The 26,719-nt window shown below is 41.9% G+C and overlaps 1 protein-coding gene across 1 annotated transcript; it reads left to right on the top strand.

The window, feature by feature from the left end:
- Positions 1-3,188: 3,188 nt before the first annotated feature.
- slc7a4 (solute carrier family 7 member 4) lies at positions 3,189-17,896 on the top strand (the record flags this gene model as incomplete). Its single annotated transcript, XM_084307736.1, is given in 6 exon segments — positions 3,189-4,170; positions 4,316-5,005; positions 5,008-5,021; positions 5,704-5,782; positions 5,785-5,811; positions 17,679-17,896. Coding segments are annotated over 6 exon segments (2,010 nt in total).
- Between the last annotated feature and the right edge of the window lie 8,823 nt (positions 17,897-26,719).

Raw genomic sequence — 26,719 nt, 5'->3', positions numbered from 1 at the left:
TAGTGTTTACAATGAGAACGTTAAGAACACAAAAGCATCTAGACAGTCTTTTTCTTATCTTTTCTTTCTTATTATTTTATTATTATCAACACAGACTAAATCATGATCTTGGCCTATTTCCATGTTCTTGCTCTTTTACACACCTTTCTACGATTTTCAAAGAAATGTGTCTTTAAATGCTTTGTACAACAAGATACTTTAATGCCACACAACGCTGGTTGGTGGTAATTGCTTTCGGTACAGCATGTTAGTTAGCACTGGGACATCAACATGAAACATCAAACGCCCCCCACCAACCTCCCAATCCCCACAATAAATACATACAGGACAGTCAGTGTCGGATGCTTGCCCGTCTGTGCAAGGGGGGGGGGGGGGGGGGGGGGGCAGGGTGTTTGGTGTTACTGTTCGGACTGCTGTGGGGGGGAAACTGTTTGTGGAGCGTGTGTTTAGTTAAAATTGACCTGTAGCGACCTGAGGGCATGCGCTGGAATATGTGGTGTGCTGGGTGGGAGGGATCGTTGACTATTTTACCAGAGCGGGTGACTGTGCGTGAGGTGTAGATGGAGTCCAGAGAGGGGAGGGGGCAGCCAATTATTTTGGAGGCTGTCTTGGTGATGCGTTGGAGTTTGTGTTTGGTGTGTTTGTCAGTGGAACTGTACCAGACTGTGATGGATGAGGTGAGGATGCTTTGAATAATGGTGGTGTAGAATTGGACCAGCAGGCGTTGTTGGACTGCCTGATTACTTTTACCAACGGATTTCCAGTTCCGCGTTCGCGTTCTGCGCTCTGATTGGCCACTGACGTTTCTGGTCGCGCCAATCGTGTGACGCCTGTTTCTTTCACTGGTTAAGCTTAGGCACTCTTTCGAAGTTGGTTAAGGTTAGAGTTTGTCTTAGAGCAGGGCGATAGAACACCAGCCCTGATTCCAAACTCTAACCTTAACTTCGAAAGAGTCGCCTAAGCTTAACCAGTGATAAACTAGGCGTTAGGTAGTTTGCTGCTGTTCGAGGCGGAAATGGGCGCGTCACGCGATTGGGCGACAGTGGCTCAGGAGGTAGAGCAGTCGTCTGGCAATCCGGAGGTTCCCGGTTCGATTCCCGCTCCTCCTGGGCAGCGTGTCGATGTGTCCTTGAGCAAGACACTTAACCCCTAATTGCTTCCGATGAGCAGGTTGGCACCTTGCATGGTCGCCTCCGCTGTCGGTGTGTGAGTGGGTAATATGTAAGTAACAAATTGTAAAGCGCTTAGGATAAAAGCGCTATATAAAAAAGCAGCCATTTACCATTTACATGTCACATGACCAGAAACGTCAGTGGCCAATCAGATTGCACCAGAAACGTCAGTGGCCAATCAGATCGCAGAACGCGGAACTGGAAATCCGTTTGTACAAAACTAGACGCTGTTGGACTCTGTACTTCCTCAGTTGCCTGAGGAAGTAAGGCGCTGCTGGGCCTTCTTGATGATGGCAGTGGTGTTAAATTTGAGTTTATTGCTGATGTGGGTGCCGCGGAACTTGAATGATTCCGTTAGGCCCTGGTCGATCTTTGAGACCTTCCATGTAGATCTTTCCCTGAAAAAAACGTTTACATTTTTTTTTTAATCTTTCCCTGAGAGTCCACATTACAGTTCTACTTTTGTTTTGATGTGAAAAGTGATGCTGCATAAGATTACTGCACTTAGCACTGACTGAGAAAGTATATATTACAGTTCTACTTTGACAAACATATTTACAATTAGCATTTTCTAATGTTAATAATATGAGAGTCCACATTATAGTTCTACTTTTGTTTTGATGTGAAAAGTGATGCTGCATAAGAGGACTGCACTTAGCACTGACTGAGAAAGTACATATTACAGTTCTACTTTATAAAATGCTAATTGTAAATATGTTTGGCAATGTTAATTAATAGGAGAAGGTCCACATTACAGTTCTACTTTTGTTTTGATGTGAAAAGTGATGCTGCATAAGATGACTGCACTTAGCACTGACTGAGAAAGTACACATTACAGTTCTACTTTATAAAATGCTAATTGTAAATATGTTTGTCAATGTTAATAATATGAGAAAGTCCACATTACAGTTCTACGTTTGTTTTGATGTGAAAAGTGATGCTGCATAAGATGACTGCACTTAGCACTGACTGAGAAAGTACACATTACAGTTCTACTTTATAAAATGCTAATTGTAAATATGTTTGTCAATGTTAATAATATGAGAAAGTCCACATTACAGTTCTACTTTTGTTTTGATGTGAAAAGTGATGCTGCATAAGATGACTGCACTTAGCACTGACTGAGAAAGTACATATTACAGTTCTACTTTGACGTTTTAATGTTGGACCAAAGCATTGCATGTAATTAGAATACAGGCAAATAAAAGTAATTTAGTTTAAAGTACAATCTTGGCTGTCTTTTTCTCTCAACGCTTCAATAGGTAGATCTTGCCTTCACCAAAAAAATAAAAGTGATCTTGGGCTTAAAAAGGTTGGTGACCACTGCATTAGGGTTATGGGTTGGTCTGAGATGGTTATGGGGAGTATGGGTGTTTGAAGTCTATGGCAATTTCCATGGTTTTGGAGGTGATTTGATTTGTGATTTCTTGAAGGGAAATATAATATAGTTTCCAAATCAGTAATGTCCACCAGTGGCATGCACAGATAGGGCCGAAGGGGGGCTTGAGGGGGGCCTGCCCTTTTGCCCCAAGTGCCCATCCAAAAAAACTAAATATATATAAAGAAATATATGAAAACTGTGTGTTGGTGGGTTAAGGGCCCTTTTTGTAGCTTGAGCCCCGGCCCCCCAAATTGTCTGTGCACACCCCTGATGTCCACTGTTAACCAAATGGTTTATTTGATTAATAATAACAGCAACACACACAGTGTCTGGTCACAAAGTTCCATGCCTGTGAGTCGCCATTAGGGGCAGAGTGGCTAAGTTTGAGTGAGTGAATGAGTGAGTGAGTTATTGACATTGCCAGTCATAGAGATGCTTCACATCTAAAAAATAATGTAGGAATGACTTCAGTCCTCAATCAGTTGACACAGAAGAGCATTAATCTGAACGTTCACAATCATGAATAATCACATTGTTCGCTTGTGTTCTTATTCGCAGGTCACGTTAACAGAAATGAGAATGGGTCCAGTTTGAACTTTTGAACATCCCGCCCAGCTGCCGTGTGTTCTGTAGCCATGGCGACTTGTACGACCGGCTGCGCACCGACGGTGCGCTTCTGCCAGAGGCTTAACCGACTCAAGACCCTAGATGATGACATGATGGCAACCTCGCTGAAGCGCTGCCTGTCCACGGTGGACCTGACTCTGCTGGGTATTGGTGGCATGGTGGGCTCTGGGCTGTATGTGCTCACCGGCACCGTGGCTAAAGATACGGCGGGACCCGCAGTCGTCCTTTCCTTCTTATTCGCCGGTGTCACCTCCTTATTGGCTGCCTTTTGTTACGCGGAGTTCGGAGCACGAATTCCCAAAACGGGTTCTGCGTACATGTTCACGTACGTCTCCGTGGGAGAGATCTGGGCCTTTCTCATTGGCTGGAACGTAATTTTGGAAACCATGATCGGCGGGGCCGCTGTGGCGCGTGCCTGGAGTGGCTACCTGGACTCTATTTTTAACCACACCATCCAGAACTTTACAGAGACGCACATCATGCGGTGGGACGTGCCCTTCCTCGCTCACTACCCTGACCTGTTGGCAGCAGGAATTCTAATTGTTGCCACTTTCTTCATATCCTTTGGAGTTAAAGTGTCCTCTTACCTCAACCACATATTCTCCTCTGTTAGTATGGTTGTCATAGCTTTCATCCTGATCTTTGGATTTATACTGGCCGAACCAGTCAACTGGAGCCAGAGCGAAGGAGGTTTTGCCCCTTTTGGGTTTTCTGGAATAATGGCAGGCACAGCTACCTGTTTTTATGCTTTTGTAGGCTTTGATGTGATAGCGTCCTCAAGTGAGGAGGCAAAGGACCCCCAGAAAGCTATTCCCATAGCCACTGCCATCTCCCTTGCCCTGGCAGCGACGGCCTACATCCTGGTCTCCGCGGTGCTCACACTCATAGTACCCTGGCACACACTCGACCCCAACTCGGCTCTGTCAGATGCGTTCTTTCGCCGTGGTTACAGCTGGGCTGGAATTATTGTAGCAATCGGTTCTATCTGTGGTAAGAGTCTCTTTCTTTTATCCATGTATAAGGTTGTAATATACAGAGTACAAAATAGTATAGTATATATTATTATTACAGATTACAGAATGCTATATTTAGATTAATATGTGGTAATAATGATGCCTCTGTTCCCCACCCCTAGCCATGAACACTGTGCTGCTCAGCAACCTCTTCTCACTCCCTCGGATTGTTTATGCCATGGCAGAGGACGGTTTGTTTTTCTCCATCTTTGCTCAAGTCAATCCCACCACCAAGGTTCCTGTCAACGCTATTCTGGTGTTTGGCGTCCTCATGGCGACCATGGCTCTCATATTTGACCTGGAGGCCCTGGTCCAGTTCCTGTCCATCGGCACTCTCCTGGCCTACACCTTTGTGGCGGCCAGCATTATCGTGCTGCGTTTCCAGCCTGAAAGGCCCAGCTCCAAAGGGACCGCCTCCACATCGCCCAGCACCAATGTGGAGTATTCTCCCGCTGCCTCCGAGTCCCAGACCATAACGGAGGACAATGGGGAACTGAAGGAATATGAGTCTTTCTCTGACAAGCTCCAGCTGGTGGAGGTACAGAAGACAAGGGAGCGCCGTGGAGCCGGGCAGCTGAAGGCCCGCTGGGAACCCTACTTGGGAACCCTGCTGGGGGACTGTGAGCCAGGCGAGGTGGTGGCCTTCTCTGTGCTGGCTCTGATGGTGAGCTCAGTGTCCCTCTGTTCCGTGGTGGTGTTTGGAAATAACCAGTTGCACCTGCCTGTCTGGAGCTTCGCGCTGCTGATTGTGGTGTTTAGCACAGCTTACATCCTCAGCATGCTGCTCATATGGGTCCACGAGCCTCAGACCAACACCAAACCTTCCAGGTAAGCTTGTCAACAATTTCACAGAAATCTGAAAAGTCGCAAGTTTCAATCCATGCTTGACTTCAGTGTTTATTGACAAATAAATCAAATGAAATAAAATAACAAAGAGATTGAGAGTGAGTGAGGGTAATATAGAATAGTAATTAACTACCCCCCCCCCCCCCCCCATGACAAGGGGCTAAAAGGGTGTTATTTCCTTTCTTCATGCAGCGCAGTAATGATAAGCTCCAATATTTTCAATCACTGCCAGTGATTCTGTAGCAGCCTCTCCCTCAGACATGATGATAACGTGATCGGTCTGAGCAGTGGGATGGGATCTCACCCAGCAATAAGGCTGAGTCACAGCAGTCTCTCTCTCTCTCTCTCTCTCTCTCTCTCTCTCTCTCTTTCTCTGATGTGTGGTCTGCTCCACAGAAAAACGTAAAGCTATTTCAGTTATTCATCAAAGACGAAACCATTCTGCTTAACTTAGTATAAACTATGTGGCACATATTAAGATGACAAATGTTGGGAATGTCTCTCTCTCTCTCTCTCCCTCTCTCCCTCTCCCTCTCCCTCTCCCTCTCCCTCCCTCTCCTCTCCTCTCTCTCTCTCTCTCTCTCTCTTCTCTCTCTCTCTCTCTCTCTCTCTCTCTCTCTCTCTCTCTCCTCTCTCTCTCTGTGGGTATAATCATTCATTCTAGGTGCCCCTGGTCCCATTGATTCCTGGTGCAAGTATCCTCATAAATGTGTTCCTTATGCTGAAGCTCAGCCCCCTCACTTGGTTCGTTTTGCCATATGGCTTGCTATAGGTAAGAAGATATTGGAACTGATGCACAATTGTGTATGTGATGGGATTTTGGACATTCCTTAAATCACTACAATATTCCTCTAAATATTTATTTTCTTTTTACACTTTTACTACACTTGTTTTTGCAAAATATATATAATTAAAGATTCTTTCTTTTGCCCTATGTTATTTGTATTGGTCTGTAATTGTATATAATGTCAAGTTTCAAAAACATTTGAACTTATAAAAGGGATGTACAGTATGACTCAAAACACATTTTCCAACTTAACTAGCTGAGGACTATGTTTTCTTTAGGGCAAACTAATCCATAGTCACTGCATGCAAAGACATTAACTCTGAAAGTAGTTCAAATACCGCATTGCATTCAACAATGGCAGAACGATTATTTCTGTTTTTGTTACTTTCCTATATTACTGGTGGTACTTTAATGAGTTCACATCACCAAGCTAAATAAGCATTTAAGGGACAGAAGAAAAAAAATGATTTCAATTTACACAATTTCAATCAGACCTCAGTGGAAGTGATCACTGGGAAAACTGTGTCAATCCCTTGTCAGTAAAGGGGATCACTGGGGCAACATGATTAGCTGCAGGAGCTCAGGGCTCCTCTGCACCAGTAAACTATTTAAACACACCTGTCTGCCTACAGCAAGTTAATAAGCTGTGTACACGTTGAATAGTATAGTTGACATGGGCTTTGGCTAAGCCCTGTCTTAGAAAACATTTCCCTAGAGAAAGCTATGACCACATACATGCAGGGTTCCCGCGGGGTCTTAAAAAGTCTTACATTTAATAATCACAGTTTTAAGCCTTAAAAAAGCCTTTAAAAAGGTCTTAAATATGAGTGTGATAAGTCTTTAAATTGGATTGGATTAGGAAGTTACTTCTATGTTGCGATAACTTCTCTCATCTCATTTAAATGTGTGTGTGTGGGAAATGTAAAAGTAAGTAGTACGGTGCAGTTCCCCCCCCCCCCCCCCCCCCCCCCAACAATTCGTATGGATTTACAAGTTATTTCAAAGTAATTGTCCTTCATACCTTTTTGCCAGTATGGCTGTGAAATAGGTATTCATGCCTAGAGCTTGTATGTACTGGATCTGAAGTGGCCCACCGGTTAACACGATAGGTACTCAGCTGCTTAGTGTTTGTTTTACAATACTTGGAGTTCCAGATGGGTGGGTTTTACGACATTAGAACAATTTAAATTGTGTTGTCCAATCAGGACAGAGAACCCTAGATATTGAACTTATTATTATTATTATTATAATCTTTTTCAAAATGTTTTTATTAAAATATACAAGTTGCAAATACAATATACAGTGAAGTAAATTAAAAAAAAAAGTTCTCCCTCCCACCCTCCCGTCCCCCCTAAACATGTCAGTATGCTTGGAACATAAGCATTCAGCCCCAACAACAGAGGAAAAAGAAGGCAAAGTAGAATGTAACAGACCCTTCCCTCCCCAAGTAACAGACCCCCTCATCACTGCCATCATCAGAGCTAGGACATGAATCATAACACAAAGTACATCAACACATATCATATGCAGTCGTATCTGTATACATCAGTCAAAAGTCGGCTACCACAGCAGAGACTCTGGGATCGAATCCAGCTGTCAGCGGTACCTCCGGCGTGATCAGTCGTCCCTACTAGCACAATTGGCAGTGTTAGCGGGTGGGAAGTCGGTGGGGTATGTCCTGGTCGTTGTAAACTGCTACTCCTACTGGTCAGTCGGGGCGCCTGTTCAGCAGGGTGGGGATCTGGGGGAAATAGCGTGAACCTCTGCACGCGTTACGTTCCCCCAGTGAAACTCCTCGCTGTCAGGTGAAAAGAAGCGGCTGGTGACTCCACATGTATCGGAGGAGGCATGTGGTAGTTCTACACCCTCCCCAGGCCGACAGTGGGGCAATGCGCGCAACAACCAGGAAGGGAATTGTCATAACAACTAAATTGGGATGGGTGAAAAATACAGAAAAAAACCCAATTATTTATTTTTATTTTTTTATCCACTTTTTCTCCCATTTTTATTTTTTTCTCCCATCCCAATTTCGTATTGTCCAATTCAATCCTCCCCTGTCTCGAACGCTGTTTCATGCCTCCCACAAGCCATACATAGCATGAGTCCCCTCCGGTACTCGAGGTAGCAGCCGTCGCATCTTTTCACCTGCGCAGCGCGATCTTTCAGCGTCAGGGGTCTGCGCTTTGGAGGGACGCCGCCCCCGTCGCTTCTTGATTCTACTGCGCAGGCGCACCAACCGACCTGTAGGAGTCGCTGTCCACAACGTCCGATCCCCATCCATCAGTTTCCCTCCCCCTAATACTGCCAATTGTATTAGTACGGACGACCACTGACCAGCCAAACTGAAAGCAATGTGGACAGCTGGGCTAGAACCCAGCGTCTCCAGCATTGGAGGTGAGTGCCTTGCCCACTGCACCACCTAGCCGCCCTCTTATTTTTATTTATTTAAAGAATAATATAAAATACATAAAAAAATAAAAATAAAAAGGTGTTCGAGGGTCGGTGTGTACAGCTGTCAGGGTTGTCTATTCTCAGCTACTCAGGGTGTCTCAATGGATCCTTAGGCTAACCCTAGAGCTACATTGATAATCTCTTAAAGACTTACATAGACATGAGCATTTGACTGTAAAGGTGTCAATTAGTGGGACGTGTTGTAAGGCTTTCAAAGTAAGTAATAAATGGTTGCCAGTATTGGATAAACCTTTTTGTAAGTGGGAACTTAATATTTTCCGACTTTAAAAAGAGCAGAATATCTGTAAGCCACATGGCTATCTTAGGAGGGGCAGCGGACTTCCATCTCAGCTAAATCCTACGCCTTGCTAGCAGTGTGCTAAACGCTATAGGGAGGTGTAGTGGTTACGTCATTGCCGTTTTTCGTGTTCCACCCTCTGTCCAACGCAATGTATTTCCCCATTGCCCATTTCTAAATCGTCTCGTTTAAAACAAATAAGCATTAACATTTGCATGGTGTACATTTCTGTGCTTATTCATCCACAATCTATAGCTCAACATGAAGATATTCGCAATTAATCATAGAAAAAAATCGCCAAATTTTATTTCAACCAAAAATTCTTAAACAATAATGTTAGTGATAGAAGGGAACTCATTTTGTGCAAAAATGGAAAGCTTTTCAATTTCCATGCGGCAGAATTGTTACAATAGCCGATAATCCATTTTCCCAATGATAAATCCCTATACGGGTGGAACAACCAGTGACGTCAGACTACACCTCCCTATTGCGATAGAATTAACTGTCCAATATTTTGTGGAACTCCAAAAATAGCCGTCTGGGGTGAGGGCTCAAGGCGGATTGAGAGGACCTCAGATAGTAGAGATTGAGAGGACCTCGGATAGTAGAGATTGAGAGGATCTCAGATAGAGATTGAGAGGACCTCAGATAGTAGAGATTGAGAGGACCTCAGATAGAGATTGAGAGGACCTCAGATAGTAGAGATTGAGAGGACCTCAGATAGTAGAGATTGAGAGATACCTCAGATAGAGATTGAGAGATACCTCAGATAGTAGAGATTGAGAGGACCTCGGATAGTAGAGATTGAGAGGACCTCAGATAGTAGAGATTGAGAGATACCTCAGATAGTAGAGATTGAGAGGACCTCAGATAGAGATTGAGAGGACCTCAGATAGTAGAGATTGAGAGGACCTCAGATAGTAGAGATTGAGAGGACCTCAGATAGTAAAGATTGAGAGGACCTCAGATAGTAGAGATTGAGAGGACATCAGATAGAGATTGAGAGGACCTCAGATAGTAGAGATTGAGAGGACCTCAGATAGTAGAGATTGAGAGGACCTCAGATAGTAGAGATTGAGAGGACCTCAGATAGTAGAGATTGAGAGGACATCAGATAGAGATTGAGAGGACCTCAGATAGTAGAGATTGAGAGGACCTCAGATAGTAGAGATTGAGAGGACCTCAGATAGAGATTGAGAGGACATCAGATAGTAGAGATTGAGAGGACCTCAGATAGAGATTGAGAGATACCTCAGATAGTAGAAATTGAGAGGACCTCAGATAGAGATTGAGAGATACCTCAGATAGTAGAGATTGAGATATACCTCAGATAGTAGAGATTGAGAGGACCTCAGATAGAGATTGAGAGGACCTCAGATAGAGATTGAGAGATACCTCAGATAGTAGAGATTGAGAGATACCTCAGATAGTAGAGATTGAGAGGACCTCAGATAGTAGAGATTGAGAGGACCTCAGATAGTAGAGATTGAGAGGACCTCAGATAGTAGAGATTGAGAGGACCTCAGATAGTAGAGATTGAGATATACCTCAGATAGTAGAGATTGAGAGGACCTCAGATAGAGATTGAGAGGACCTCAGATAGTAGAGATTGAGAGGACCTCAGATAGTAGAGATTGAGAGGACCTCAGATAGTAGAGATTGAGAGGACCTCAGATAGTAGAGATTGAGATATACCTCAGATAGTAGAGATTGAGAGGACCTCAGATAGTAGAGATTGAGAGGACCTCAGATAGTAAAGATTGAGAGGACCTCAGATAGAGATTGAGAGGACCTCAGATAGTAGAGATTGAGAGGACCTCAGATAGAGATTGAGAGGACCTCAGATAGTAGAGATTGAGAGGACCTCAGATAGTAGAGATTGAGAGGACCTCAGATAGAGATTGAGAGGACCTCAGATAGTATCTCAAAGATAGCAGTCCAAAAAGTATGCAGTTTAGGACACGACCAGAACATATGCGTAAGACTGGCTGGAGAAAGAGCGCATCGGTCACATCTTCCGCATCAGGATATATCGCTGCCAGTTTGGATTTGCACTTGCAGTAGTGGAGTCTATGGAAGACTTTGAATTGGATGAGGCCTAATCTAGCGCAGGTGGTCGAGGTGTTAATGCAGCCTATAGCTCCATCCCACCATTCATTAGAGAAGCCCTCCCCGAGCTCAGCCTCCCATTTGTTATTTGTTTTTGACAGAGAGATTGTGTCAAGGAGATAAAGCTGTAGATACCAGAGATAAGGCCTCTCTGACCCGGTGTGAATGCTAAGGGCGTTTTCACACCTAGCTCGTTTGGAGCTGTTGTTCCGGAACCTGGAGCGTTTACCCCCTATTTCGGTTCATTTGGGCATATGTGAACACAGCAATCGCATTCTGTTGCGGAACAAAACAAGCGGGCCGAGACCGCCTAGAGAGGGTGGTCTCGGCGCAATCGACTTAACAAACCGACACAACTCACTTGCCGTACTGTATACACGTTGCATGATGACGCTTTCGCATTGGATTGTGGGCGGGATCAGTTTGTAGTCTTTAGGCAGCTAGATCGGTAAAGTTAAAGACCACTGCACTTCCACGTTACATTGAAATCGGGGAGGAGATAGCGGGGGGAGCATATGAATGAATGTGGATGAGAGCCGTGATGTAAGTGGTTGCAGCTACGGCTGTGGGGGTGCTAGAGACATGATCGAATAGACTTTTATGCGCCTGAGTTTCCTGAACACGGCGCGACCCATTCCTAATCGATCAGAACTAAATCGGCCGATTTACATCACGGCTCTCATCCACATTCATTCATTTGCTCCCCCCGCTCTCTCCTCCCCGATTTCAATGTAACACGGAGATTCAGGGTTAGGGGGGGGGCACACCCCAAAATCTGACCAATGAGTGACTGTTTGCTCGCGCGTGCGTTTGTTTTGGTCCGCTGTTAACACAGCCGTGTGAACACAAACAAACTAAGGGACAAGTGCAACATTGTATCATTATAGTCCCTGTGTCTCCCTGAACAAAGCAAACGAACTACAGGTGTGAAAACGCCCTAAAAGACCTTCCCAGGGTTGATCACACGGCAGGATATTTGACTTATTTCAAGGAATCTTGCCAAGTCAAATTTCCTGGCAGATTTCTTTACTTGTTTCAAGCACACATTTGTTTTATCTCTTATTTTTGTCAGACTATTCTTGCAGTGTGGTGTTCTCTCTCCTGATTGGATGATGTGATTTCTATATCAGTGATGGCTGTTGGAATTTAGAGCAAAATTAACAAAGAAAATACCACTTATATCACTTTAACCTCTTAAGATTGAACTCTGCCATTGGAAAGAGGGGATTTGGCCCGATCCATAGATGTATAACCTGGCCATAATAAGGTCATTTATAGGCCTGATATTCTATATTCTATATTCATATTTAAAATTGCATGTGTCCGGATGGCTTCATTACTTAAGGCAACCATCTTGCGCCTAGCCACGCCCCGCGGCGACGCGGCAGCGGCAGAGCCGCGGAGCTCTGCCGCGGCATTATGCAGCCGTAATCCCCCCTGTTTTCACATCGACGGTTAGCTTAACTCGTTCGCTGCCTTGCTGTGGAGCCTGCGGTGCGTTGGTGACAAGTTCGAATCACTTCATTTTATTTTTTATTTTTTTTCTATATAAACGTGCATTCTTTCGCCTGTTAAGTTTAGGGATTCTTTCGGAGTTGGTTAAGGTTAGGGTTAAGTTTAGGCATTCTTTCGGAGTTGGTTAAGGTTAGGGTTAAGTTTAGGCATTCTTTCGGAGTTGGTTAAGGTTAGGGTTAAGTTTAGGCATTCTTTCGGAGTTGGTTAAGGTTAGGGTTAAGTTTAGGCATTCTTTCGGAGTTGGTTAAGGTTAGGGTTAAGTTTAGGCATTCTTTCGGAGTTGGTTAAGGTTAGGGTTAAGTTTAGGCATTCTTTCGGAGTTGGTTAAGGTTAGGGTTAAGTTTAGGCATTCTTTCGGAGTTGGTTAAGGTTAGGGTTAAGTTTAGGCATTCTTTCGGAGTTGGTTAAGGTTAGGGTTAAGTTTAGGCATTCTTTCGGAGTTGGTTAAGGTTAGGGTTAAGTTTAGGCATTCTTTCGGAGTTGGTTAAGGTTAGAGTTTGTCGCAGAGCATGGCAATAGAATGAAGCCTATTTCCGCGCTGCCGCTCTCTCGCGCTGCCGCGGTCACATGGGCGTCGTGGCCAATCAGAGAAACGCTGAACACAAGTTGGTTGCCTAACGTGTTGACGCGTCCGGATGGCAAAATTCAGTACTGTATTTACAAAACCTCCTGTAAATCATCTGCCCTTGATTAATTTGCTTAGATTTTTAGTACACTTTATCTCAAGAAGGTGCTGAATGAGCTCAGCGGCAATTGTTCACGTCTGGTCAATGTTAGCATGGTGTTATTCACAGTGAAAGATGATTTATTTTCTTTTTTATATATATAATTTATATTCTCCTTTGGTTCATTCCAATTTACTCAAGCATATAGACACAGACACAGTATTTCTGACACTGGGAATACATTCCCCGAAGTCCATAGATGTAACTAGACACCAAGAACATGCAAATGGACCTTGGAGAAGTGGAGCAATCTTCCATTTACTTGTGTATGTACTTTTAGGCGATTTAAAAAAATATATATGGCTAGGGCTTAAGAGGTTAAGGGGTGGAGAGCCTAAGAAAAGGACTAGGTGTCCTCTCCAGTTGCTTTCTTGGAGTCAAAGGCTAAAAGAGGAAAACAGATGAAGGACAAACTGAGAGGGGCACAGCTTATAATTAGTGCTGTCAGGCGATTAAAAAAATGTATCTAATTAATTACAGGATTTGTAATTTGAAACGGAGGTCTAGGGCCTCCACAGGTGCGTTTGATAGAGCTGGCGGACACTATGGGGTTGTGACTCCGATTAAAGAATCACAGAGGCGTGCTTCAGTTAATGATTTGTATTTGGGAATTTGCGTGTGGTTGTCTACAAAGGAATACAATACAGTATACATTAGTAAACACAGTAGTGACGTACATAAACATAATGTCATAAACATGTGGTCTATAGCTACAATAATATTAATTAATAATATAATACAACTAGTAACTAAGACAATCACTTAACCGGAGTTATTATATAACCTACATAGACTATGCAGGGAAATTACTCATGCAGTACATGTAAACAATAATAAGTAGGCAGACTGTAAACCAAGTGTAGAGATACATTCAATTCGCTAGCAGTAATGAGTGAGTTATATTTATATAGCCTAGCTAACATGCAACTAAGCTAACCAACATAGCATAGCAAACAGCATCTCAATAGCAGAGAAACAACATCGACAGAAATGGATCAATGTGAACATTATGGGTAGGAGTGGGGGGGGGGGGGTTTGGGTAGGAGGGGTGGGTGGGGGACACTGTACAACTGTACAAACAAAACTGTACATTGGATTATTGACAAGACCATACTTGGTAATTTACTGTACATTGGAGGGGGTTGTGTTCGGACATTTACAGGGGCCAGTTTCGAGTTGCAGTCTCCCTAAGGTGTTTTTTGAGAGTGTTTTTGAAAGTGGGTAGTGATTCACATTCCTTTACAGCTTTGGGTAGGGCGTTCCACATTGATGTGGCATAATTGCGAAATGTGTTTAGTCCTGTACTTACGTCTGTCATTGACGCACACTTTCCCCAAAGGGACAGAAGTAACTGTACCGTCAGACAGCTGAACTGAGACCAAACTTGCGCAAGGTTAGAAAAAAACTCTTAAAGGGCCAGTAACCTTATCAGCAGACCAGAATGCGACACTAGCTGGAGCACATCACGCTGAACGATTACACTGGCATAAATCAATTACCCTTTCCTGTCAACAACAACATATTAAAGGGCTATTACAGAACAAAGTAATCTTATTAACAGGGGCTTTCCTACAAATTAATTAATCAAATTAATCGCATTTTAATCGCATAACCATTTTATGCCTGATATTCTATATTCTATAATCATATTTCAAATTGCATGTGTCCAGATGGCAGAATTCAGTACTCTACAAAACCTTCTGTTTAATCATCTTCCATCTATTAATTTGCTTAGATTTTTCAGGTCTGGTCAATTTGAGCATGGTGTTATTCACAGTCAAAGATAAAAAGAAATGTAATTGATATTCTCATTTGGTTCATTACAATTTACTCAAGCCTAGTAACAGACACAGTATTTCTGACACTGGGAATAAAATAGAGGCTGACATGTGAGTGGATTTTGACTCCCGCTCCTTCCCACTACCACAGAAATAATCCCATCCCATCCCAATCCCAAGGGAGAGTTTAAAAAAAATCCCACTCCCTCCCAATCCCACAGAGGACTGATCCCAATCCCGTCCCAATCCCAAGCCAAACTTTGATAGAATCCCACTCCCATCCCACTCCCGTTTACCAATCCTGCTCCATTTTTCTTCCTCAGTATAAAATATTCAGTACATGGGTCACATCATGTCTGTAGGGCTGTATGTTAACTTTTTTTGCACATAGCACTGGTGCTACAGAGGTTGATAGTTTTGTTGCACAGGCCAAAATCTTGTAGCACAAGTATAAAACGTGTTATATTTGTAACAGTCACAAATGTGCTTATTGTATTTGTGTTATTTAGTTGCAGTGCCATGTTTGGCTGTCATTTTCATGCTGACAAGTTGACGTCACACAGCCAGACACGTTACGTGTAAGGAATTATGGGATTTGGTGTTGGATGTATGGACTCTACTAGGGGTGGGAATTACCAGTTTCATCACGATACGATATCGATTCTTTGGACAACGATACGATATTTGCCGATATCACAAAGTCTGCCATGATACGATGCAGGTGCCTGCAATCGATATCAGACGATATCATAAGCCCATTTAACACAATCAGTAACATTTAGATCAACTCAAAAAAGGTAACGAAAATATAATTTGAAAAAAAATTATTTTGCTCTTCCAGACATTTAAATGAAAAACAATCTATTGTTTTTAATACAAATATACCTCCTGTTCACTGTAAAGTGCCACGTTTTGATATATTGAGCTTTAAACTTGAAATAACTAATACCTAAAACCCCTCCCTACCTCCCTCTCTTCTCTCTTTTTATGTTGCATGATCATGTATACATTTATTATGTATTATATTTGTTATGTTTAAATATCAACATTATCTGGCCATCCTCAGTAAATACTATCAAACTGTAGAAAAGTGTATAAAACAGGCGTCGGCCAATCAGAGAGCGTCTCCGAGAAATGCGGCTTGTTTGTGTAATCACGCCTGCCGGAGCCATAGATATTATGGCTGGAGCTGCGCTTGGGCGGAAATGAGACCTGCCACAGGATTTTCAAAATAAGAGTATCAATATGAACAGAATGCCTATCGCACGGGTGCTAGTGCAGTAAATTCATTCATCGCACAGACCGATTTTTTCATAGCACGCTGTACAGCCCTGATGTCTGCCTTAGTTAAATATAAAACCACCAAACATTTACATTAGTGATGCACCGATGTATCACTCCCGTCCAAATCCCGTTGATTTTGTTGTCATAGTTCCCACTCCCTTCTGCTCCCGTTGACTTTTACTCCCGGTCCTGCCCAATCACGGGATTCAAAGTGAAATTGACTCCCATCCCGTGGGAATCCCGTGGGACCCGCAGGAATCCCGAAAATATGATTATACAGGGGTTCTCAACCTTTCTGCTGCCAAGGCACCCCTGTGTTCAATAAAATATTCCAGGGCACCCCTACATACGATAAAGACTTTTCCGGTCCTGTCTTTTTTGCTACAATGATGACAAAAGTGCTTGCTTTCAAAATAATGTTTATTTAAGAAACCGGGAAACACATTTGTGTGTATGCAGGCTATATAATGCATTATTATTATGTTTCAGGTCTAAATGGCTAGTACTGTTGACATTACACTGCTTGTAGTAGTAAATCAAATAGCATATTTCTTTAAATAAAATTACAGAAAATTATCACTAAAGTGCTATCTGTTGCAGCTGCACTGTTCTCCATAAAAATAGCATATTTGGATAAGTTTGACCATTTCTCAAAAACAGAAAATCATGTATTTTTTTTTAAATACAGAAAAGGATCACCAAGTTACCATTTCTCAAAAAATATAAATAAATACAGAAAATAAGCACTCGTTCACTCCAGTGGACATTTCTAGCTCAATGCGAGGTCTGCTGCTGCTGGCTAATAATACGGTCAATACGTGGGGAGATCTTTGACAAGGCAACACGCATGTCATCCTCAAGGCTCAACTTGGCCCTATATTTTGTTTTCAGAGCTGTCATGGATGAAAAGCCAGCTTCACACAGATATGTGGTGCTGAATGGTATCAACACCTTAATTGCTTCATCATGAGATACTTACTCAGCACCACACTCTGAAACTAGCTCTCCAGGTGGTATCAGATGAGATTTCAATGAGTTCTTCCAAGAGTTTGGATGGAGATGTGTCAGGAAGCTTTGTCTCAATGTTGTCTGTAAGTTTTTTTTTTATCCAGAGTAACTTGGTGATCCTTTTCTGTGTTTTATTAAATAATGATTTTCAGATTTTGAGAAATGGTCAAACTTATCCAAATATGGTATTTTCATGGAAAACAGTGCAGCTGCAACAGATAGCACGTTAGTGATAATTTTCTGTAATCCAAAAAGAATGAAAAAAAAAATGTGTGGACAAATCTCAAGGCACCCCTGGCAGCTCTCTGCCGCGGCACCCCTGTTGAGAACCGTTGCTCTAGAATACATTCCCTGAGATCCATAGATGTCCCTAGAATCAGATACCAAGAACATGCAAATGGACCATATTAAAAAAAAGTCTGTAAATATGTATTCTACGTTTTTATGGAATGAATGAGATAAAAAAAGTATTATAAAAAAATATATATATATATATTTCTTTTTTTTTGTAATACATTTTGAGTTCATTTTCATAACGCGATAATTTGCTGTGTAATTAATTAATCTAATTAACGTGATAAACTGACAGCCCTACTTATAATATGTACAGAAATACCATTGTTAAAAATATCATTAATAAATGTATGTGTGCTGAGCCTAATCTTTGTTCTGTACCTTCCCTAGGTTTATGTGTATATTTCGGCTATGGGATCTGGCACAGTAAGGAGGGCTTGCGGGAGCTCCAGTCCAAGGATATGGCCGCCAGGTATGTGGTGCTGCCCAGCGGCAGCCTGGCAGAAACAGTACAGTCCATCCAACCGGATGGACAATTGGACTCCTCTGTCCACCACACCAACCTCTCTGCCGCCCCAACAGGCGAGGAGCAGCAGGGACAGAGATGATTACGTGAACAGCCGTTACCATAACAGTGGACCAATGTTTGTCTGCTCCCGTTCATTTATTGTACCATCACTGTTCTAGATATCACAGGCCTTTTATCATGTGACTGGCCTGACACTATGTACTGCCACAAGGCTCTATCTTCTGCTCTGCATATGTAAGCACACCACGAGGTGGGATGCACACTCTCTGTCATGTCGTTAAAAGCTATTTGTATATCTTGTAATATTGAAACGTAGAGAGCTTTACTACTGTCCTATATCTCCTATAGCATCACAGTTATGGTGTGTATCCTTCCAAACCAGCGCTTTTCTTACAATATTGCCAGTAATGTAACCAACTCTGGTCCCTCTTTTGGCAGATTGTCAAAACCAAATCTGTTTGTCCAATGGTGCTTTTGGTTGTGTGACCTACGGCAGTACTTTTAGTAAAATATACTCGGAAGGTGATTTCTCCATGTTCGAGAAGGAGGACATTGGGGAAAATGCATCCTTTTTTCCCATGACTTCTCCACTAACACTTTACTTTAGGGGGTTATAATAATAATAATAATAATAATAATAATAATAATAATAATAATAATAATAATAATAATAATAATAATAATAATAATAATAATAATAATAATAATAATAATAATAATAATAATAATAATAATAATAATAATAATATAATAATAATAATCATAATAATAATCATAATCATAATAATATTAATAATAATAATAATGATAATGATGATGAAAGTATCTAGGAACTTTATATCAACAAATCGTTGGTTAATCATTTGCTTGGTTGATGGTTGATGGCTGGCTAACTCATTCAGCGCCAGACCCGATGATAGTCGGGTTATCATCGTTTTTTCTTTTATTAAATTGTTTTATTCTATGCAATGTCACGGACCTCGGTGTTACCATGGGAAATCATTCTGAGATTGCTAGAGTGCAATGCCGGCCGCATCCTGCTAGGTGGCAGTATCGCCCACCATTTGAAACCCTTTTTCACACTGGGTGTTACATCTAATTTCCTCCGGGCGGAGAATTTTGGTCCAGGCAAGCCTAGCGGTTCACCCGATCACATTGGAACGTGTCCACACCCCTTGATGCATGTGTTGTGCCGGATTATGACGGGGACCCGATGGACACCAATACTGGAAATCGCAATCAGACAATTGGAATATTCTTTTTGCGATACCTCCTAGTAAAGGTAAGGACTATATGACATCAATCCTACTTTGATCCAACCATGATTTCACAGCGATCGCAACGATCATAACGTACTCCAAAACGTATGCCGTTGCTGACGATCAAAGCATCAAAAAACGACCCCCCACCCCCTCTTTCATGCATTCATGATGAAACATAATACCTATTATATACCTTTGAATTGGAAATAGTAGCGTGTCCAGGCGAGCAACGCCAACGCTTTTAGCAAAATTCACGTATTGCTCCATAGCACAGTTACCAGGAATTAGCCAGGATCACTCTGAAACTATACAATATTCACCACGGTATAACACGCGAACGTATACATGAAAAATGTTATTCTTTTTCACATGTTGAACGATGGATAGTTAATGTCAAATGAGCCATAGTATTGTCTCCATAGCTATAATATAGAATATAGATATAGCCCTGCAAACACCGCGACACCCAGTGAAAATCCCTATCTCTTAAAGCGGTGGTGCAGTAGGTACAAGGATAGCTAAAGCGGCTGGCGCCCAAAGTGTTAATGCCGTCTTGACCAGGACTCCCTAGAAGAAGAGATCTTGTATTTCAATGGGACCTTCCTGGATAAATACAGGATGAATAAATCATCAGTCTCAAGTCTCCAAGTCTCCATCCAGAGTGGCTTCTACTTTGCTTCCTGATTGATTGATTGATTGATTGATTGATTGATTGATTGATTGATTGAAAACTTTATTAACAGATTGCAGAATGGGTACAATACAGTACGGCTCACACAAGTACACACAATTGTTAAGGGGATGCAGACCAGAGAAAGACTTTCGTCTTGTTTTCATCAGGGTCCCCCATTTTCAATTCATCGTATACGTGGACATGGACAGTCATAGTGATGACCATTTTATACCTGCTTACCCCTCATTGTAAAAGTAGTTTACAATTGTTCCTAAACTTTGTTAAGATAAAGTTCCATGTTAGTTAACTTAATAAGTATCTGTGCCCCCCTAAATTAAGATGTTACTTTAAATCAAAAGATATTTTGTTAACAAATAGGGTGTATTGATGCTGATCGTTTGTGCTACTTAGGGGAAATGCCATCTCCTTTTTTCCCCTCTCAAGTCACCTTCTGAGTATACAATCATTTGTTGCATGTTTTTGTCAAGCACAGGAATGCATAGACGTACACTCCCCCGTGCACAAAATGTACTAAATGTATACCAGTTCACATTCTCACTTTCTCTTTCTTTCTCAACTGCTCTATCCCCCCCCCCCCCTCTTTCTCTCTCTAAATTATGGCTATGTGTCTAATCTGCCCGTCGCTTATCAATGACTTGTTTGCAGTCAACATTGTCGAAACGGATTGTTTTTTAATCGGTTCATATCCTTTTTATAGCATTTCGAAAAAATTTGGAAAATTGAAAGATTCCCTCAGAAACGGCATTTATTGGAATATTCTCGAATACACTAGACACGTTGTCATTTGTCGGCCTATTTATGAATCGTTTTCAAATAAACGCTAGATTATCGATAGTATTATGTGTACTTATGCATGATATAGACGCGGGCTGAAAAATCTATTCTCTCGTTTCCTCAAGATCACACACACACACACACATACACACATAGGGACACGCTGTTATCTCAGTGAATACAGCTCCGATTACCCCAAGACTGGTAACATAGACTCCTTACCTTAGATCAGATGTTCTCCAAAAAGATTATTCCAATTCCTGATCGCCATTCCAAATATCGATCACGCTTATTGATTGATTATTGGCTGCTGTAAATATATATTCCAGGCTGCTTTCCGTCTCGCGATCAGATCCCTCTTGATCAGACGGCTCGCCAGCACAATGGAGCCAGTTGGCTCCACCTCTACAGATCTACAGATCCCAGGTCAGTCTAATCGACTGACCTGCAGTTACACAGGGATAGACGATAGGGGGCGCTTTAATACTGCGCTCCGCTTAACCCAATTTATACAAATGGAAGTATTGATTACGCCGTAACGAATCATTAAAAAAATATACCGTTAACTGGAATATGTTGTTTCTTTACACTGACATTGACAAACCAATAAAACCAAAAATCGCTGAGCTCATCATGGTGTCCGCTGGACGAAGCCAGAGACGGTCTTATTATGGGGCTTATGCTGAGAAGCAGTAACACAACAGTGAACACATAGTTAAGTACGACTGACAGATGCATTGCAACTATCCGTCTCTGGCTTCGTCCAGCGGACACCATGATGAGCTCAGCGATGCCGCTCACGGTCTTGGCTGCAGCCATCCTCTCTGCTGCCGGAGCTACTGGAGCCGACGCCGGTCTGCGAGGCTGCGCTGGTGGCGGGAGAGAGAGCACGGAGGGTCGTTGATGAGCTCAGCGATGTCCGAGTCGCGCGATTTTTTATTGGTTTGTCATGACAAACCAATTACATAATCCAACATATGTGTAAAGAAACAACATATTCCAGTTAACGGTATATTTTTTTAATGATTCGTTACGGCGTAATCAATACTTCCATTTGTATAAATTGGGTTAAGCGGAGCGCAGTATTCCTGCCTGGCTGAGCTGGATGCATCTCGGCTGAGGAGCGCGTCGCGGCTCATGCGCATGCGCGCGTTCGGCCAATCAGAGGAACCCGGAAACCCAACTGCGTTGTAGAAAGCATAGACGCGTACCAACGGGAGACTCGGTTGATGAAATATGAATTCAGATCGCTAATTTAAAAAAAAAAAATACATTTGTCGTCGTCGGCACTCACCGGGGGGGCTGATAAAATGACAATTGTCGTGGCTGGCACTCAAAGTGTTAAGATACTTGCAGTCCTCCTTTCTCCGTTTGTTCCCACAGACTGGCTGCTCAGACAAGTATTATTATAATAATAATAATTGTTAATTTTTTTGCAAAAATGCTAAAAATATGTTTTTATTTATTAATCTTTTCTTCTTTTTCTTTTTATAGATACTCATATCGTTAGTATCAGCTCTGTGTGAGTGTCTATGATCTTCTATTGTCATTTCATCTCAGTGTGCCTCAGTAGCTGTGTATTCTCATGTTAGGAAATGAAACACTGGGTCCTGCAGACCTGCATGTATCTCAACACTACAACACTATCATCTTTAACCGTTGTGTTCACCTATTAAGTGGGTGAGCAGACCTTTCAATCCTGCACTTAATCTACTAGCTCTCATCTCATGACCTCTCTCTCTCTCTATCTCTCTCTCTGTGTCACTGATCTTGCCCTTCTGCAGGGTTTCCCCACACACTTCTAAAGATGACAGCCCCTTTCCCTGTCTCCCCTGTTGGCGTGAGATTAGATATAAAAGCACATGGATTATTGAGCTACTGTTTTGTTGTGATGTCTCTGGTTTTCTCAGATAGCCTGAGAGATATTTACATTAGTCTGACATGGCAAGCACAAGCCTATTTTCATAGATCTCTGAACAGGGTTGAATATTGACGGACAGGGATGGGTTGTTTAGCTTGCCATGGTGTGGTGCCTCATCTTTGAGGCCTTTATAATCCAACAGATTTGCGGCAGACCACGCGGCTGCTCCACACTTTGACCTAGATTAATAGACATGTGTGTGTATGAGGTCGCTGGATTACTTTCACTGTCATCATAGCGATAACACTCTCCCAGCATAAAGGGGTAAACTTAAGTACAAATTGTGAGCATTGGTTGCTCATTGCCTGCTGTTACCAACATTACCAACAACTCTTTGTGATTCATCTTTGTGTTTTACTTCAAAATAGACAGATTCTAATACTCTTATATTATATTTGAAAGATTTATTTATTCATTCTGTAGTCATTTGTTACCATCATGTATGTGTGTGTAAGTGTGCGATACATAAGAAACCAATGGCCTTAAAAGATGTTTTAATCAATGCAGAATGATTCCCAAAGCTTGTGTGAAATCTCTTAAGGTTTTTATTTGCAAATTTTTCTGATTAGCACAGATTTCCATGTGTTTATGTCAGTATTTGATAGAAAATCATATCACGACAGACTGTATTATACACAATAGATACAAACTTTGGCGAAGAATGTAGGTGGTGCTGGGGTGTAATTACAAAAAAGAGTGATTCAATAGATTTTTGTACAACTTTGCACACTGTTTGGAAACTTTACTGTATCAGTTCTGTAATTTTGTGTCTCATTATGTTTTTGATGTTGGGGCGAGTGACAGGTGTGGACACTGAAGCTTTTAGCTGAACTCACCTCTCTGAATTGCAGTCTGTCCTCTGTGTGCCAGTGAGCTCACTTACGTATGTGTGTACTGTACAGTATGTTCTGGTTTTCTTTTCTTACTTCTGAATAGTATTGTACTCTGATCTTGCACATTAAAATCTCAAGTCTTTCTGTTGTATAACGTAAACAAATAAATAAATAAAAACACTGTTATTTACTGATAATAAATGTTTTGAAGCAGCCCTCATGAGAACTTAATCATCTTACTTGTAGGTCCATAAAGAAATTAATCATAAACAAATCTAGAATAGATTATTGGGTGAGCACACAGACCTCGTCACAAAAAAGGTGTCAGGATTGGGGGTGGTGTAGGACACACGCAGACACACACAAAAAGGGGAATCTTAAAGTTACCCCACTGGATAACCACTGGAATCGCTGAGCGATGAGAGAGGGTGGGGGAAAACACAAGAATAAAATAAATTAAAATAAAAGCTGTAGGAAACACAAAACACCAGTATAAAATAACTGTGGAAAAAATCTAAAGTAACCACCACTGCCTAGCAGTTGAAATCAAATCACACACCTGCCATGCCGCATGGCAATTAACTGGTGTCTGGTGATTGACAGCTCACCAGAGAAAACCCTAAATACATCCAAAGCACACTAGAATAAACTAAAATAAAACCCACATAAACCGTGATCCATCACAGAAGGACTATCATCTATAGATGATTTCCTGCTAAGAGTGCTTCTACTCACAGCCTAGACTCAATCACCCTTGCTCACCCAGGTCACATGTTCTTACCAGTACAGACTACTAGCACTTGTTCTTACCAGCACACCTGAGTTGTAGAGATTATTTAAAATATTACAGAAATGATGTCATTTTCTTATTTGAAATATTTAACTTTTACTGATGCAGTATATGAAACAGTTGAATGAAACAATTTATTTGATAGAATTACATTTCAAACTGAATAATGAATAATATTTTTTTTTTTAAAGATTTATTTTTTGGCGTTTTATCGCTTTATTTCTACTGGGCAGTCCAGTAGGGAGAGACAGAGGAGGAATGGGAGACAGAGTGGGGGGAAGACATTCGGGAAATAACGACGGGTTCGGGAATCGAACCCGGGTCGCCCGTGTCGCGGCTGAGTGCGCTATGTGGTTCGCCACTGGGGCGCCCCAATAATGCATAATTTACAGAATACATATAGGAACACCCCTAAACAATATGACTTGCCTCCATTCGCTAAGGTCACCAGAGCACATACAAACACAACATACAACTGCAGTGTTTTACAAGTCAGTGAGTACATCTATTATATATTATCCCCTCATATTGCAATACAAGTCATACTCTAGCATCTACTGACATTTATAGTACTCAGTGAGAAGCTCGGGACTCAATCACATGCTTGATGACACAGCTATAGTTAATTCAGTTAAAGGACCAACCCAAAACCCACGGTTTTCAATCGTCATTCCCTATATACGGTAATATGATACGTTGTGTATTTATTTATTTAGTAATGGAGCAAAGGAACTGTATGTTGATGTTTACACATCATGCTAGTAATATCTCAAGTTAATTCACAGAAATGAGACCTACGGAACTTATTACTAGTGATTGTGAATGAATGAAAACTTTATTTAACAGATTGCAGAATGGGTACAATACAGTACGGCTCAATACACACAATTGTTAAGGGGACGCAGACCAGAGAAAGACTTTTGTCTTGTTTACATCAGGGTCCCCCATTTTCAATTCATAGTGACATTTATGACATACACAACATACATGACATTTATGGCATAGGGACATACATGACATACAGGTATTTAGTACTGTTACATTTGTGACATACGATATGCAAATATACAGTACTGTTACCCATAGATCCTGACAGAGTACATATGATGGGGAGGGGACTGTACATTAGGAGGGGGTGGGTGGGTGGGAGAGAAATATACATACGGTGGGGAGAGAATATATACATACGGTGGTGAGGAGACTGTACATTAGGAGGGGTGGGTGGGAGAGAAATATACAGTACATATGGTGGGGAGAGAATATATACATACATACATACCGTACATATATACATTGTATCAGTCAAATTGATATCAGAACCATAGAAATAGAATATTATTCTATATCTATGGTCAGAACAGAATCATAGAGTAATTATTGTGTCATGTAAACAGGAATAGAACATGTCATTGACCATATTCACACGGTAGCCATTATGCTCTTATGTCATGCTCAGGTTGGGATTCCTTTCCACCCTATTCCCACCCAGAGCAAAATGGCCGGTGTGTGAATACGGCCTGCCACTATAAGGTTGGGGATGGGGTAGTGGGAGAATGTTTGTCACATTTGTGTGCGCTGTGTTTGAGTATCTGTATTGAGATATCATGTATAATACAATCTTTTAATTTAATTTAATTTTAAGGGGAATCCCCTGGCCAAGGGGGATATTAGGCTTAGGCTTCAGACAGGCCTAATCTGCTACAGCCAGCCCCCTTTGACCTCTTCCAGTGGGACCTATTCTTGATCTGACCAGACTTTTTGGTGGGATTATTGCCCGGGTCTCCCACGCGGGGGGGCAGGTATCTACCGGTCAGGGAACCCCCCCCCCCCCCATCTTAAATTGACACATATTTATATTGACATGGGGGATTCCACTTGTCCACTTTTGGATCTCCCCTGCATGTTTCCTCTGTTTCAAAACTGCCTAATGGTGTATTATAATAGTATTAATAAGTATTATACAAGGTAAGCCCCATGCTCCATAATAGGTTCAGATTACACGCCAGTCTCATGCTATGCTCGTGCTATCTCAAATTACCATTGAAGACCAAAGGCCCTTTTCACAGCAGATATTTTGACTTGTCATGCATGGGTAAACACAGGTGTAACCATAGATGCAGATTAATGAAATATTTATTCATTATTCTAAATCTAGGGTTACACCTGTGCTGTGAAAAGGGCCTATTCTTAATGTTTGGTGTAGGCCTAAGTGAATTCCAAAAATGGAGAATAACAAACATAATTCACCAGTAAGTTATTTAACTATGTGTGGTCTTAATCTCGGTGTGTGTGGTCAAGGAGTTATTGGACAGATTTCTATATCTGGTGGGACTAGCACAAAGGATGGTTGGCATAGAATCAATGCAGCATGATCTGCTCATGCTCTAATCACCTATGTTGCCATGGGAACTGCCCTCCCTCGTCAGAGTACTCTGAGACACATTGGAGACATCTGCCTTCGTGGCATTGTCTATGTGACATTCAAGGTTATAGAAACCACCCACTCACACAGAGCAGTGTGCCGCACCTTCCACGAAGGATTCCTATTTAAATCATGTTTGATGTGGATATCATGTTTCCATGATCATAATATGTAGTAATATTAGGTGTCGTTTTTTTTGGGGGGGG

Source organism: Notolepis coatsorum (assembly GCF_963971535.1).
Source record: "Notolepis coatsorum genome assembly, chromosome: 1".
NCBI classification, from domain to species: domain Eukaryota; kingdom Metazoa; phylum Chordata; class Actinopteri; order Aulopiformes; family Paralepididae; genus Notolepis; species Notolepis coatsorum.
This window is presented reverse-complemented; position numbering and strand designations above follow the sequence as displayed.